Below are 16,016 nucleotides of genomic sequence, written 5' to 3'. Positions count from 1 at the left end.
GGGGCATCCCCGAAAATACAAAACACGTCAAAAAACAAAAGACATAAATAATAGTGTGAAAATGGTCTGCTACCGCTGGGGTGAATCAATGGAGTCTGCAAACTGAATCTAGAATATCTTCTCTAGCCACGTGCCTAGTTACCCGCGTCCTCAATACCTGCCACACGACGTAGCAGGCCCAAACAGGCTAAGTACCACAAAAGGATACCCAGTAAGTCTCATAGGCTACCTCCTAAAAAGGCGGAGCAAGACCTTCTGGAAAATATAAGAAAGAAAAGGGATATACGGAAAATCATATAAATCATATAAAATTTTACAACCAAGTATTAAACTGGAAACTGAAACTGTAAGTTAAATTGTAAGCTGAAAGTCTTAAACTAAAACTTAACGTAAAAATTGAGCCCATAACTGATATCTGAAATAATAATCGAGTCATACATATATATTAAGACAAAACTTTGTAAAGTTAATTGTTACACATAATGGCCCTGCGTACGTAAGTATTTGGGAACACGTACGGGGGAGTGTCGACCTATCTCCCCAACAAACAGTTGGCACCTGCGAGCATGGGGTAGGTAACCCTGACATCATGGCACTCACGCTGGGGGAGGTTGACCACTTCTACCTACTGAATGTGAATATCATAAATAAAGGCACATAACAATTGATAATACACATAAGCATGTATTCATATCACATATAATGTCGTACTGAATAAGAATAAGTGAACTGAGTATTGTATCAGGAGAAGACATGACTTAGCTTTATCTAACATATGGAGCACAAGAGTTATAATGGAATTTCCTACTAGGAAAGTAAACCTCAACTCACCTCAAGTCTTAGCTTCAATTCATCCTTTCAAACTTCCCATGAGTTCAACAACTCACGATCTACAAATATTTTGGCTAGGATCATTAGGACATACTCAACAAGTTCAATTCATCACCAATTGAACTAATTTCTAAATCATAGATTACTCAATATAATCAACACTTAATGTGAAAAAAATGTATTTCTCTGTCAAGCTTACTGCTATAATATCCTTGACCACTTGGTATATGGAAAGAAAGAAACATATTTTAGTATGAAAAATATTACATGTCCATACTTAAATAACACCATCCAAAACATATGACCCTAATAATAATCCAAATACTCTAGCAACGTTCAAATCTGATCCTCACTTTACCCTTAAAGCTTTGTCCATTACTAGATGAAAATAATTTCTCCATTATTTTAATATTTCTAATCATGTTCCCAATCTAAAAAAAAAATTGGCAGCAACTCAAATGGGTTTAGAATTTATCAAATTGCTTTCAATTTACTTCTTGTCATCATTCTAAAGAATTTGATATCTATATCAATCATAATGTAATCCAAGGCATACTACAGGGATAAAATTATATATCTACATACCTGATTGTTGGTTGAATTGCACAAAAAAAATTTCAAGCTCTCTAGTTCTATGCTCACACCAATTATGTATCCTCAAACTCCTCAAACAATAATGACCCAAGCAACATATCAAACAATTGTTCTTTCACCGCTTCTTTTTCTTAATTTGATTCTAGAGCTAAAGAGATTTTAATAGAGCTTTTCCTTAAGCCATTCTAAGGTTTTGCAAAGTAGGAAAACACTAAGAAGTGGGGCTGTCACACTTATTTTCTCCTTTATCTAAAGTATTTTTTTATTCCGTAAGTCATGCTAAGACTTTGTAAAGTAAGAACACTAAGAAGTGGGATTGGCCCACCTATTTTCTCCTTTATCTAAAGTATTTTTTTTTCCGTAAGTCATGCTAAGACATTGTAAAGTAAGAACACTAAGAAGTGGGGATGGCCTGCTTATTTTCTCCTTTAATCAAAAGTTTAGTTATTCTATCCTTAAGATCTATTTCCATACTTAAGGTTTAATTAGTCCAAAAAACAAAAATGACGGGGTATTACATTCCTCCCTCTTTAAATATCGTTCGTCCTCGAACGTGGAACCGTAGTCATTCCTAGGGATTGAAATATTTTTTTTGGCATCTTGTATTCTTAGAGCCTTAGGGACTCGGATTTTTTATTAACTTTCCAAATTTCTAAAAATTTTGGCACAGTCTCCCTTGTAACTGGAGCTTTCCATAAATTTTCAACCTGTCCAACAACCTAATAACAATAACACTTTGCACCTCTAGCCACTCAATCCAATATTATACAACATCAAGGCACACCCATATACCCACCAAAGCCATTTTACATCATTATAAGCACAAATATAATATAACTTGACAATCTAAATATTTTAAAGCTTAAATGAATTATGTACCTGAAATCTCAAACAAATAAGGATATTTTTCTTCATGGCTTCCTCGGGCTCCCACGTAGCTTCCTCAGCTGAGTGATTTCTCCATATTACTTTCACTGAAGCAACGTCTTTGGTTCGAAGTCTACGAACCTGCATGTCTATTATAGCTACAGGGACCTCCTCATATGTCAGAGTATCATCAATCTCTATCTCCCGTCTATCAAGTACATGACTCGGGTCATGAAAGTACCGTTTCAACATGGACACATGAAAAACTGGATGCACAGAAGATAACTCTAGAGGTAAAGCTAGTGGATACGCCACAAGCCAAATCCTTTTAAGAATTGGATAAGGCCCTATATATTTTGAGCTAAGCTTCCCTTTTCTACCAAACCTCATGATACCCTTCATTGGAGACACCTTTAAAAATACATAGTCACCCTCTTTGAACTCAAGATCGCGGCGTCTTATATTTGAGTATGACTTTTGTCGGCTTTGAGCTGTTTTAAGTCGTTCCTGAATAAGTTTTGCCTTTTTCAAGGCATCATGTACTATGTTTGGCCCAATAATCTTCATTTCACCTAACTCAAACCACCCTACAGGAGAACGACATCGCCTCCCATATAGGGCCTCGAATGGGGCCATCTAAATTCTCGCTTGATAATTGTTATTATATGCAAACTCAATCAAAGGTAGATGATCAACCCAGTTTCCTTTAAAATCAAGAACACATGCTCGTAACATATCTTCCAAGGTTTGAATTGTCCTCTCGGCCTGCCCGTCCGTTTGAGGGTGAAAGGTTGTACTTAGATTAACTCGGGTACCGATACCTTCCTGAAAACTCTGCCAGAACTAGCCTGTAAACTGTGCACCCCTGTCAGAAATAATAGACATGGGAGAACCATGCAACCCAACAATCTCATTTATGTATAATGTTGCATACTAGGATGCTGTGTATATTGTTTTGACTAGCAAAAAGTGAGCTGACTTAGTGAGTCGGTCTACTATGACCCAAATGGAGTCATGTTTCTTAAAAGTTCGCGGCAAGCCCACCACAAAATTCATATTTATTCTCTTCCATTTCCATTATGGTATTTCAATGACTTGAGCTAAGCCACCTGGCCTCTGGTGTTCATTTTTTACTTGCTGACAGATAAGGCATCATGATACATAATCTACAATAACTCGCTTCATATTATTCCACCAATAAACATCCCTCAAATCATGATACATTTTGGTAGAACCTGGATGTATTGAATATATGGAGCTGTGAGCTTATACCATAATTGCCTTTCGAAGATCTTCTACATCAGGCATGCATAAGCGGCCATCAAATCTCATCACACCATTTTCGTCAAGTGCAATATTCTTAATCTTGCCACTGAGGATACCTTCTTTGAGCTTAAGCAAGCTAGTCTCATCAAATTGTTTGGATTTAACTTGCTCTACTAAAGTAGACTTAGCACCCATACTTTCTATCAACCTTCTATCATACTTCTCATAGAGACGAACCCCTTGGCTAGCTATTTCTTAGGCTTCCCTAACTATTGGACGTTCTACCACACACAACCTGGTCAAACTCCTCATGGATCTTTTACTCAGAGCATCAGCAACCACATTCGCTTTGTCGGGATGGTAAAGGATATTACAATCATAATCTTTAAGCAACTCCAACCACCTGCGTTGTCTCAGATTCAACTCTTTCTGCTTGAATATATACTGCAAACTTTTGCGATCTGTATAAATGTCACATTGCTCTCCATAAAGGTAGTTACGCCATATTTTTAGACAAAAAATAACTGCTTCTAGCTCAAGATCGTGGGTAGGATAATTTCTCTCATGATTCTTAACTGCCTAGAAGCATTTACCTTGTCATTCTGCATAAGAACACATCCTAATCCTACTCTAGAAGCATCACAATAGATCACAAATTTACCTGTAGGGTAGGTAGAGTCAGGATAGGAGCTGTAGTCAATCTGTTCTTGAGTTCTTGAAAACTTTTCTCACAAGCTTCAGACCATTGGAACTTCACATTTTTCTGAGTTAACTTTGTTAACGGGGAAGCTACTGAAGAAAACCCTTCTACAAAATGGCGGTAGTAAAATGCCAACCCTAGAAAACTGCAAATCTCTGTAGGGGTCGTCGGCCTAGGCCAACTCGTAACTGCTTTTATTTTCTGTGGGTCTACTCTAATGCCTTCTTTCGATACCACGTGTCCCAAAAAATATAACTATATCGAGCCAAAATTCATATTTGAAAATTTTGGCATAAAGTTGACGGTCCTTGAGTATTTGAAGAACTGTTCTCAAGTGATTCTCATGCTCTTTCTGGCTACAAGAATATACCAAAATATCATAGATAAATACTATGACAAAGGTATCTAAGAAAGACTTGAAGACTCTATTTATTAAGTCCATAAAAGTTGTTGGTGCATTGGTTAACCCAAAGGACATCACTAAAAATTCATAGTGACTGTACTGAGTCCTGAAAGCTATTTTCGGGATGTCTGCTTCTCTGATTTTTAACTGATGGTATCCCGATCTCAGATCTATTTTTGAGAAATACGTGGCACCCTAAAACTGATCAAATAAGTCATCTATCCTGGGCAGTGTATATTTATTTTTGATAGTAACCTTATTCAGCTGGCGGTAATCTATACACATCCGTAGGGAACCATCTTTTTTCTTCACGAACAACACTAGAGCACCCCAGGGTGAAATACTAGGTCGAATAAAACCCTTATCTAAGAGGTCTTGTAACTGCTTCTTGAGTTCATTTAGCTCAGATGGAGCCATTCTATAAGGAGAAATCGAGATTGGTTGAGTTCCTAGCAATGTGTCTATGCCAAACTCAATCTCCCTATCTGGTGGTATCCCTAGGAGATCATCCGGGAACACATTTGAAAACTCTTTCACAATCAGTACTGATTCAAGCACCTAGGAGCTAACTTTCATATCCTGCACATGTGCTAGATACGCCAAACACCCGCTGCTCACTAGTTTTCTAGCCTTAAGGTAAGAAATAAACTTACCCATATGCGTACTCACTTCACCTATAATTATAATTGGATCTTCCCCAATAAATGAGAATTTAACCGCCTTCACGTGGCAATCAATTGTAGCATGACAAAAAGATAACCAGTCCATGCCAGCTATGATGTCAAAGTCTACCATATCTAACAAGTTCAAATCGGCTAATGTTTCTCGACCTTGAACTGTGATGATGCAGATCTGAATATATACTCAACTTTAACATATTCCCCTATAGGTGTGGAAACCTCAAACGGAACCCCTAATTTTTCTGGTGCTTTTCCAAACTCGACACAAGAATAAGGAGACACATAGGAGAAAGTTGAACTGGGATCAACTAGTACATAAGCAAGGCGACCACAAACCGAGAGAATACCTGTAATAACTCTGTTAGACGCCTCAACATTCTGCCTGTCTAGAAATGCATAGAATCTGTCTCGTCCGCCTCCTCCTTGAGCTCCACCTCTATTGGCACCACGCCTAGCCTGAGTATTAGATGCCTGAACTGGAGGAGGTGCAACTATAGAATTACCATTGATGTTGTCTCTCTAGTTGGAGTTTTCCCCAGAGCTTGTCCAAGCAGTGGAAAGTCTCTCTTAATATGACCCGTATCATGGCAGTGGAAACAACCTTTATGACCTAAAAGGCATTTCCCTGGATCTCTTTTGCTGCACGAAGGACATATAGGATAGGATAACCGAGGTTGGCCCTGTCTAGTTGAACTTTGCCCATTAGGGGCCTGACCCTTACTCTGTTGGCCATGTCTGAGTGGAGATGGATAAGGAGATGAGTGAGTCGTTGATTGAATGTGAGCTGAATGATTCATGTTCTTACCCCCAACTAAAAATCCACTATAAATACCTGTTGTTCTAGCCTTCTTGCTGTTATCTCTAGCTTCCCTGGCGATTTTATCAAAAGCCTCCTTACGCGTAGCGATATTGACAACCTGAAGATAAGTCTTGTCATCATGATATGAAGTCATATCTTCTGCCATATGTGGGTTCAAGCCTTCAATGAACCTTCTTACTTTTTCTCTCTCTGTCGGCATCAAATAAGGTACATACTCTGCCAATTTTGTAAAATCCATCTCATATTCAGTCACTGACATGGTACCCTATTTAAGATGTTCGAACTGACGTCAGAGCTCATCCATCTGACTGCTAGGAAAAAACTTAGCCTCGAAAGCTTCTTTGAACTGGGGCCAAGTAAGTGGCGGTAATGTAGAATCTCTGGCCTTCTTATAACCTCTCCACTATTGTCATGTTGCACCCTTCAATCGAACCCCAATTAACTATGTGGCTTGTGTTTCAAGATAACCCAAAGAAACAAACATTTCCTCTATCTCTTCCAAAAATAACAGTGGTTCATTTAGTTTATCGGTACCATTATAAGTAGGAGGGTTTAATCTCAGAAAGGCATGTGGATCAATATTTATTGTTGGTAGTTGCATTGTCTGGGCAATATTTGCAGGGACAACTGGTGGTGGTACCTCGAGTAGAGCTTGAAAATTATCTCCTATAACATATTCATCTGAATCATGAGGGTCCTGAGGAGGAGCATGAACAGGTGCAGCCCGACCACCAGTCGGAGGGGCTAGGGACTCTAGAAAGTCCAAAATTCTGTCAATTCGATTATCATGCTTATGTGGTGGTACCCGATCATTAACAAGATGCTGAGGTGGAGCTTGTGCTTGTCTTGTGGCCCTTCCACGAGCCTGATTACCTCTGGCATTTTCACCTTTACCCCTAGCATTTTGACTTATACCTCTACTTCTGCCACGTCCTCTAACTGCAGCTGGTGCTATTAGTGCGGCTTGAACCTCTGGTGCTACTTCTTGATGATTAGCAATTGGTATTTCAAAATTGTTAACAACAAAGGATGAAGTTGATCTTGTTCTAACCATCTTGTTTATGCTGAAACGAGAGATAAATGGGTGTTAGAATCCTGAAACGTTTAGTTCTAACGCACGACATAAAACCAAAGGAGAAAAATAAAATTCTTAATATGTCCTGCAGCATCCCAAATATAAGTATGGTGCACAACATACACATATTTGAGACTATGCTAGACACGGCTCATGACTCCCTAGAACTTCGTAAACATGGCTGCTCTGATATCAACTTGTCACGCCCCCAAACTGGGATGGGACGTGATTGGCACTCAACCCTTACCACTCGTTGAGTGAACCCTATATTATTTGTATCAAACTTCAAGTTCAATAGCAAAGAATCTAACGTGCTTAAATATTAATTCTAATCAAGTTGCAGTTCTTAAGCTGACTGATAAAAATAATAAATAAAGGATAAATCCCAAACTATTTTGATACAGACCCATTAATAAGTCATGAGCCTCTAGAATCTGAAAAAAAAAATTAAAATACATAGCCTACGGGGGCATCCCCGGAAATAAAATAAACGTAAAAAAAAAAAAGAAATATATAAATAATAGTCTGAAAACGGTCCGCTACCGCTGGGATGAATCAATAGAGTTTGTACACCGAATCTAGAATATATCCTCTAGCCATGTGCCTCGTTACCTGCGTCCTCAATACCTGCCACACGACGTAGCAGGCCCAAACGGGTTAAGTACCACCAAAGGATACCCAGTAAGTCTCATAGGATACCTCCTAAAAAGGCGGAGCGAGACCTTCTAGAAAATATAAGAAAGAAAAGGGATATACGGAAAATCATATAAATCATATAAAATTTTACAACCAAGTATTAAGCTGAAAACTGAAACTGTAAGCTAAACTGTAAGCTGAAACTGAAACTTAACGTAGAAATTAAGCCCATAACGTAGAAATTAAGCCCATAACTAATATCTGAAATAGAAACCGAGTCATATATATTTTAAGACATACTTTGTAAAGTTAATTATTAAGCATAATGGCCCTGCATACGTGAGTATCTGGGAACACATATGGGAGAGTGTCGGCCTATCTCCCCAATAAACTATTGGCACCTGCGAGCGTAGGGTAGGTAACCCTGACATCATGGGACTCACGTCGGGGGAGGTTGGTCAATTCTCCCTACTGAATGTGAATATCACAAATAAAGGCACATAACAATTGGTAATACACATAATCATGTATTCATGTCACATATAATGTCGTACTCAATAAGAATAAGTGAACTGAGTATTGGATCACGAAAAGACATGACTTAGCTTTATCTAACATATGGAGGACAAGAGTTATAATGGAATTTCCTACTAGGAAAGTAAACCTCAACTCACCTCAAGTTTTAGTTTCAATTCGTCCTTTCAAACTTTCCAGGAGTTCAACAACTCAAGATCTACAAATATTTTGGCTAGAATCATTAGGACATACTCAACAAGTTCAATTCACCACCAATTGAACTAATGTCTAAATCATGGATTACTCAATATAATCGACACTTAATGTGAAAAAAATATATTTCTCTGTCAAGCTTACTGCTACAATATCCTTGACCACTTGGTATATGGAAAGGAAGAAACATATTTTAGTATAAAAAATATTACATGTCCATTCTTAAATAACACCATCCAAAATCTATGACTCTGATAATAATCCAAATAGTCTAGCAACGTTCAAATCTGATCCTCACTTTATCCTTAAAGCTTTGTCCATTACTAGATGAAAATAATTTCTCCCTTATTTTAATATTTCTAATCATGTTCCCAATCTAAAAAAAAAACTTGGCAGCAACTCAAATGGGTTTAGAATTTATCAAATTGCTTTCAATTTACTTCTTGTCATCATTTTAAAGAATTTGATATCCATATCAATCCTAATGTAATCCAAGGCATACTACAAGGATAAGATTATATATCTATATACCTGATTGTTGGTTGAATTGCACAAGAAAATTTTTAAGCTTTCTTGTTCTCTACCCACACCAATTATGTATCCTCAAACTCCTCAAACAATTGTTCTTCCGCAACTTCTTTTTCTTAATTTGATTCTAGAGCTAAAGAAGTTTGAAAACAGCTTTTTCTTAAGCCATTCTAAGGTTCTGCAAAGTAGGGAAACACTAAGAAGTGGGGTTGACCCACTTATTTTCTTCTTTATCTGAAGTATTTTTTTTCCCGTAAGTTATGCTAAGACTTTGTAAAGTAAGAATACTGAGAAGTGGGGTTGCCCACTTATTTTCTCATTTATCTAAAGTATTTTTTTATTCCGTAAGTCATGCTAAGACATTGTAAAGTAAGAACACTAAGATGTGGGGTTGACCTACTTATTTTCTCTTTTCAAAAGTTTGGTTATTCTATCCATGAGATGTATTTCCATACTTAAGGTTAAATTAGTCCAAAAAAATGACGGGGTATTACAAATTGTGTCTTAATTTTTACTATGTCTGCGAATTAATTATTTTATAGTTGGTATCAGAGCCACCATAGTTAGGGATTAAGATCAATGAAATTAATCTTGGATTTCAAAAAATATATAAAACACTGCTGTCAATTTTCGAACAACAGTACAACACAACGAATTTTGGTTCACTATGCCATTGTCATGGGTGACCTTCTCATTGGCAGACAGAGACGTATCTATTGTTTTTGCATAATGTGTTTTAATCTTTACTATGACTGCGAATTAATTATCTTACAAATTTATAATTTTGTATCTTAATTGACTCCTTCATTCAAGTTGCCGGCGGCTCGCTCCTTCGGAAGATGGATCAATACATTAAGAAATCAATTAGACAAAGAAATAAAAAAAAGATATGAAACAAAGTACTTAATTAATAACGTTGTGCAACACGGCGTTAGACATCAGCATATTTACATTTATCATAAGGTTCAAAGATTTTAGCTGTATGGCTTGCAAATAGAAAACTATATTTCCACAGTGTAGACTTTGAGTTTGATTTTTAGGAAAATTTCAGGCCGATTAAGAACGTTTCTCACTAGGACTAAGGAAATCTTGCACGACTCTCTTACTCCTTTCGTTTCAATTTGTTTGAACATTTTTAAAGTACGAGGGTCAAATTGACTAATTTTTAATGTGAATTTTGACATTGATTCTCTAAGTTTTTGAAATAAATTTTAGAAACTAAATAAAAAGTACTATAAGTCACAATAGTTAACAATTCAAAATATTTAATAACTATTTGCAAAAAAATATGATAAAAAAATCTTGTTTAACCCTCCAAATAGTAAAAAGTTCATTCTTGTGAAACAAAGGGAGTATCATTTTTTTTGTGACAACATATCTATAAGTGGGATTATTTCTTCTATAATGTGTAGGAAGGGTGTATTGGAATTTACATTATAAATAAGGGAAAAAAGGGGAGGAGAATTAGGTTAATGTAAATCATGAATTCTTAAGGTTTATCCTCCTCTGATCTCTCCAAAACAAAAATGTTGCCCTTGTCATCTCTGCCTATCCTCAAATTCTCATCAACATATCTGCATTTTTCAGATTAAGGATAATAGATTTTTCCTCTATGTACCATTTTAAGTTAGCAACGTAAAATACATAATAGAAAATAAATTATAATAAGAGCTTAAAATTAGCGAATAAAGGATACGTAATTTCAAGCCAGCCCTCAGGGTTAAAGATGCCAAGAAGAAGATCGTAGTTCTTCTGAAACACGTTCATCAGCTGTTCCAATTTCAAGCATAAATATTTATTAGTAGCATTTTCGCCTCTTTCTTCTGGAAATAATATTTGTAAACTAATTTAATGTGTAATTTCCCCGTCCAAAAAATGTCATGATTTTCCTTTTTTTGAAAGGATAACTGCACTAAAAAAAAATTGAAGGATGATAGAAGGCACGACAATTGACTTTATGAAAATAATTTTAAAACTTAAAACTTACACAAAAATTAACAAATTCATAGGATTTCAGTTTACAAATGTTTCTACTTGCTATTATTGAACGATAATCCACTCCTAGTTTTTACATCAAATCTAGCAATTAATCATAAGAGTCGTATATTAACGTGGAACACAAATTATTACTTAATTATGCAACATATATGTCTTGCATTCATTTGTTTGGTATAAAACACAATGTGCGTATAATTTTTTCATCGCCCTGACTCTACTCTACAACTTAAGCTTCTAAAAATAAAACTTTTAAACTTTTCCGAAACCAAACAAAACCATCCCCGCAAATCACAAAATATTAAAATTAAAAAAACGGAAAGCATAAAAAAGGGGAACGGGGCTCTAATACTCAAAACAACCGATCGGGTCATTATAACGACTATTTGTGCACATCTCCCTTCTACTAGAAGCAAAATACTAGTACCACTTTTGTAGGCAAGTAGTTTTTTCATCTAATTTTCAATTTAAAAAAAAAATTCCGTGTAGTTATTTTGGACAATGATAGTTCTAATTTGACCCTAGAAAACTAATTAGAATTACCTTTTCGCAATTAAGGAAACATTGTCAATTCATACCTGGTCTGGTGTTATTGCAGAATTGTTGTAGAAAATATCAACTCTCTACAGTGAAAAAAATCAAATAAAAAACCATAAAGAGGAAATTAACAAAATAAGAGTATCTGAAAAAAGGTAGAGAAATCTCAACTGATTTGGATGCAATCTTGAAGATGGCTTCGATCCTTAGCTCTCCACTCAATAAACTTAATCCTCTGGCATTAAACTTTATCACATTCACAGCTTTTCCCTTCATTGATCATCATTAAAATGTTTTGAATTAGTCCAAAATGACAAAATTACAAATAAACAGTAATAATCTGTAATATATCATGTTGCAGATATTCAAATTTCTTAACTATATACTCCATTTGTTCCGAGAAAATTTCAATTTTTCATTTTATAGTTATACAGAAAAGTGTAAAATTTCTCAAAAATGAGAAAATTGTTAAACATTGTTCTTTAATTTCTCATGTTCTATGTAGCAACAAAGAGTTAAGATGGAAAAAAAACCTAAATACTTTTTATAGTACACTTTTTCAGGAAAGGGTGGGAATAAATTGTTTTTATCTATTAAATTATAAAAAAGAATAAATAACTCCTTTTATCTTTATATATGACCCAATAACAAATTGCTCTAAATAACTCCCCCAAAAAGTGAACCTTTTCCCAAATATAACCATAAGAAAAACAATTAAAAAAACAGAAGTCCAAAGAATCTTATGAAAAAACATACCTCAGAAATATCAATATTCTGATATAAATCCCCCAGTGTAATAAAATCTCTCAATCCTAGTTTTGTTCTTTTTGATCCTAAAATGCTTATAGTACTGTATATAAGCTTCCAATTTCCAGCCACCTATTCAATTCCAAGAGTTCCAAATCATTTAATTCATTATTTTACTCACAAATGTACAGCAATTTATAGAATTCAACTTGAATTGTATGGAAAAAGTTTTTAAAAAAAATACTTATTTATTATGGCATGGCACAATACCACATCACCTTATCTAGAGATAAGGTTGGTTCAGGAGTTGGATTTTGAGACTCCAGTTGCTTGACCAACTCTTCAATTTCAGTTTTTTTGTCAGATGACGCTCCAAATATTCCTCTATTAATTCCTAAACAATATTTTCAACAAACAAATATAAATACAAATGAATATATTGATAAACTAATATAAACACAATATGTTATTGTGATATCGTAAATTTCATTCATAGTCTAGAAATTTTCAGGTGAAAAATGATATAAGGGCCGAGGTGGAGCCAGAATTTTAAGTGTATGGATTTTGAAGGCGCAAGACAAGATAAATTTACTAAGTTCGGGATAGATTATTTATACATATTAAGTAGATGAGTTAATTTCACATCTTTCAATTTCACTAAAGTCATTTAATTATTTTTTGTCACTTAAAAGTAACTAAACTTTATCATTGTCACTTAAAAATCATTTTGCCTCAAACCCCTACCATAAATATGACATGGCATTAAATTTTATGATAACAATTCAAAAATGAATGCAACATAAGCTAATATGAGTCATACCTATTTTAGATTCATTTACCCTTTAATGTGATTTGACCCATAATCCAAATGGATTTCGATAAAAAAAATAATATTAAGTTCCACATTAGTTTAAAATGATTATCCTATACTATAAAGTTTTGCCTTTTTTGTTACATAATGCACATTCATAATTATTCTATACTAAAATAATATATGCTAGAAAATTCTTATTTTGTTTGTATGGCCCATCCGAGTCATTTTAAAATATTATTATATACAATAGTATTTTAGTTTCAGTAGAGTTATAAAATGACTCGGATGAGACATATAAACAATATAAGAATTTTCTAGCATAGATCATTTTAGTATAAAATAATTATGAATGTGCTATGACAGAAAAGACAAAACTTTATAGTATAGGATAATCATTTTAAACTAATGTGGAATTAATATTTTTTTTTATCGAAACTCATTTGGATTATGGATCAAATCAATTAAAGGATAAATTGATCTAAAATGGGTACGAACCATATTAGCTTATGTGGCATTTAATATTGAATTTTTATCATAAAATTTAATGTCATGCCATATTTATGATAGGGGTTTGAGACAAAATAACTTTTAAGTGACAATGATAAAGTTTAATTACTTTTAAATGATAAAAAATAGTTAAATGACTTTAGTGAAATTGAAATAGATTTTCTACCGTGTCTAAACCCGTAGCTAGGCTTTAGCTCACAACTGTAGAAGGGGTTGGGTCAGAACGGGGGTCTAAACCCGTAGCTAGACTTTAGCTCCCAACTGTAGAAGGGGTTGGGTCAGAAGGGGGGGGGGGTAAAAGTAGAAAGAAGTCAATGAACCAATTACCTTGAAGTGCATCATAAAGTTCAATCTTGATTTGGGAAGCATCAGTTCTGAAATATGATTCTGAAACCTCAACATTCTGTTGTTCTGCAGCTTTGTTTAGAGAAATGGTCCTTTGTGCAAATGACCAATCCCCAAATCTTGAAATCTTCTTAAAGTTTAATCTTGGACTATTATTATTAGTGGCTGAGACAGTACTTTTTTGAGTTCTCAGCATTTCAATGGAGTTTGGTAATGGAGGAGACAGGTGTGAAACTGTGATTTGAGGCTTTACTACAAGTTTTGTAGCCATGGGATTAATCAGATTGAGTTCAATTAATGGGTATAAGGTTCTGGTCTTTTTTTATTTAGGCCTTTTGGGAAGAAGACGAAGTAAAGAAATAAAGACTCTGGTTTTGCCAAGAGATGTCTATCTTGTCCTTGTGGTAATGTTTGGCATAGCTCTTACTTGGATTTGTTGTTTTTTTCCAATTAAATATTTTTATTGTTTTTGAAAACTGTGATGTCTGGTTATTTTGCAAGTATCACAACTATTTGATTAAATACTGCTATCTTTCATAAGCATAAAATCAGGTAATTTGTCACTAAGGATTAGAAAGACAAGAAAAAATTATTTAATATTTAATTATGTTACGTTGATATTTGAATTATGATTTTTCATAATTTCTATCAACTTTATTGATCGATAAGTTATATAAACTTTATTGGCTCCGAGTCTTTTCCAAGTACTCCACTAAACAAGATACTGTGCTACACACATTCTTATTTAATTGTGACCAGTAATTTTATATAATTTGTTGTAGTTTCCTTTTTTTGACCAGCACCAACTCTATAAAAAGTGTTGGCCACATGATTCATTCATTTATAGAATCTCTTTTCATTTACAGATATATGGCCTTATTGCCTTGCGTTTTTTATTTAAGATAGAGTTGTAAGAATATGTTTTTGCTCTTTTTAAAATTCTAAAATCTAAACAATGAATTTGGCATGGTTTCCATGGTTGGATCTCTGCCTTTCCATAGCAGGCCAGCTTGTCTGCTGCAGCATTTGCTTCCCTAAAGATGTGGCACACCTGTGGGCAGGTGCGGCCCAAATGATATTTGAGGCCTAAAGCTATACTTCAACGAGATGTCTTAAATTTTTGGTATTACAAAAATTAATTTAAAATTTTTTTATTTGAAAATTATTTTTCTAACTTTTTGAGATACAAAATTATTAATATTTTACTTATAATCGATTTTTTTACTAAGATTATATATGTTCTAAGATATTATTCTATTCTCTTAGAATTTCCTGATTTTCTGAAGATTTATGATAGATTTCTCACCAACTTTTTCTTCTTCTTGGATTTCATTATCGTCTAGCTCAATTTTGTTAGTGATTTGTTCATCAACCATAAATTTTTCCATAATTTCTGATTTAAAATTTTTATAGTTCGCTAAAAAATTATCAATAACTCCTTTTTGTGAAAGTATTAAAGTTTTAACTCTTCCCTTTTTGATGTTTTAAATATGTGAATTCATATTTTCTTGTTGATATATATATATATATATATATATATATATATATATATATATATATATATATATATATATATTAAAATTCTAATAAATAAACAAAAAAGACAATATATAATTAAGAACAAAAGATGTAACGTGGGGAAAACTTGAAAAAAAGAATGTTGGCAATTGCTTTCTGCTATCTTATATGAGAGAATGATTTACGAGACAATGAACTTGTGAGTGTAGGAGGCCAAAAGGAATATAAAAGAATGAAGTAAAATATGGTTTCAAGAGAGAGTAATAAATTGGTAAAATTAATGTAGGCCATGCGATAATGATGATGGTGTATAAATAAGGTGAGAATATACACGTAAAATCTATGCTGAAATTTTTCGTATTGCAACAAAATAGTGGCTATTTTTCAATAATTTTGCAAACGTTGATTATTTTTTAATTATCAG

General features: G+C 34.2%; 3 protein-coding genes across 4 annotated transcripts; all 3 read right to left on the bottom strand.

Moving 5' to 3' along the window:
• Nucleotides 1–2,280: 2,280 nt before the first annotated feature.
• Nucleotides 2,281–2,928, bottom strand: LOC104086718 (uncharacterized). Its single transcript, XM_009591041.2, has one exon. It carries the CDS (start codon nt 2,926–2,928, stop codon nt 2,281–2,283), a length of 648 nt encoding a protein of 215 aa, XP_009589336.2.
• A 2,548-nt stretch (nt 2,929–5,476) lies between these two features.
• Nucleotides 5,477–6,420, bottom strand: LOC117274292 (uncharacterized). Its single transcript, XM_070176787.1, has 2 exons — nt 5,943–6,420; nt 5,477–5,832 (listed from the first exon to the last, which is right to left on the bottom strand). Exons 1-2 carry the CDS (start codon nt 6,418–6,420, stop codon nt 5,477–5,479), a joined length of 834 nt encoding a protein of 277 aa, XP_070032888.1.
• A 3,996-nt stretch (nt 6,421–10,416) lies between these two features.
• LOC104086716 (fibrillin-5, chloroplastic) lies at nt 10,417–14,607 on the bottom strand. 2 transcript variants are annotated; one of them, XM_009591038.4, is made up of 7 exons: nt 14,057–14,586; nt 12,687–12,802; nt 12,418–12,540; nt 11,833–11,931; nt 11,703–11,747; nt 10,826–10,899; nt 10,417–10,703 (listed from the first exon to the last, which is right to left on the bottom strand). In XM_009591038.4, exons 1-7 carry the CDS (start codon nt 14,343–14,345, stop codon nt 10,619–10,621), a joined length of 831 nt encoding a protein of 276 aa, XP_009589333.1. In that variant the 5' UTR covers nt 14,346–14,586; the 3' UTR covers nt 10,417–10,618. The 2 variants fall into 2 exon arrangements, 1 of the variants encoding a protein (XP_009589333.1); XR_011407987.1 differs by having other exon boundaries at nt 10,598–10,703; nt 11,668–11,747; nt 14,057–14,607.
• Nucleotides 14,608–16,016: the final 1,409 nt, after the last annotated feature.

Source organism: Nicotiana tomentosiformis, chromosome 5 (assembly GCF_000390325.3).
Source record: "Nicotiana tomentosiformis chromosome 5, ASM39032v3, whole genome shotgun sequence".
Classification (NCBI taxonomy): domain Eukaryota; kingdom Viridiplantae; phylum Streptophyta; class Magnoliopsida; order Solanales; family Solanaceae; genus Nicotiana; species Nicotiana tomentosiformis.
The sequence above is the reverse complement of the archived record's forward strand: the minus strand, read 5'-3'. Positions and strand labels throughout refer to the sequence as shown.

Excerpts from the sequence above, each read along its gene's own strand:
- LOC104086718 (XM_009591041.2), bottom strand. The coding sequence starts at position 2,928 with ATGGCCCCATTCGAGGCCCTATATGGGAGGCGATGTCGTTCTCCTGTA.
- LOC117274292 (XM_070176787.1), bottom strand. The coding sequence starts at position 6,420 with ATGTCAGTGACTGAATATGAGATGGATTTTACAAAATTGGCAGAGTAT. Across the intron at positions 5,833-5,942 it reads ATGCCTTTTAGGTCATAAAG|TTGCACCTCCTCCAGTTCAG; the intron begins GTTGTTTCCACT and ends GTAATTCTATAG.
- LOC104086716 (XM_009591038.4), bottom strand. The coding sequence starts at position 14,345 with ATGGCTACAAAACTTGTAGTAAAGCCTCAAATCACAGTTTCACACCTG. Across the intron at positions 11,932-12,417 it reads AGAATATTGATATTTCTGAG|GGAAAAGCTGTGAATGTGAT; the intron begins GTATGTTTTTTC and ends TGATCAATGAAG. Across the intron at positions 10,900-11,702 it reads CTGCAATAACACCAGACCAG|CTGATGAACGTGTTTCAGAA; the intron begins GTATGAATTGAC and ends AAATTGGAACAG.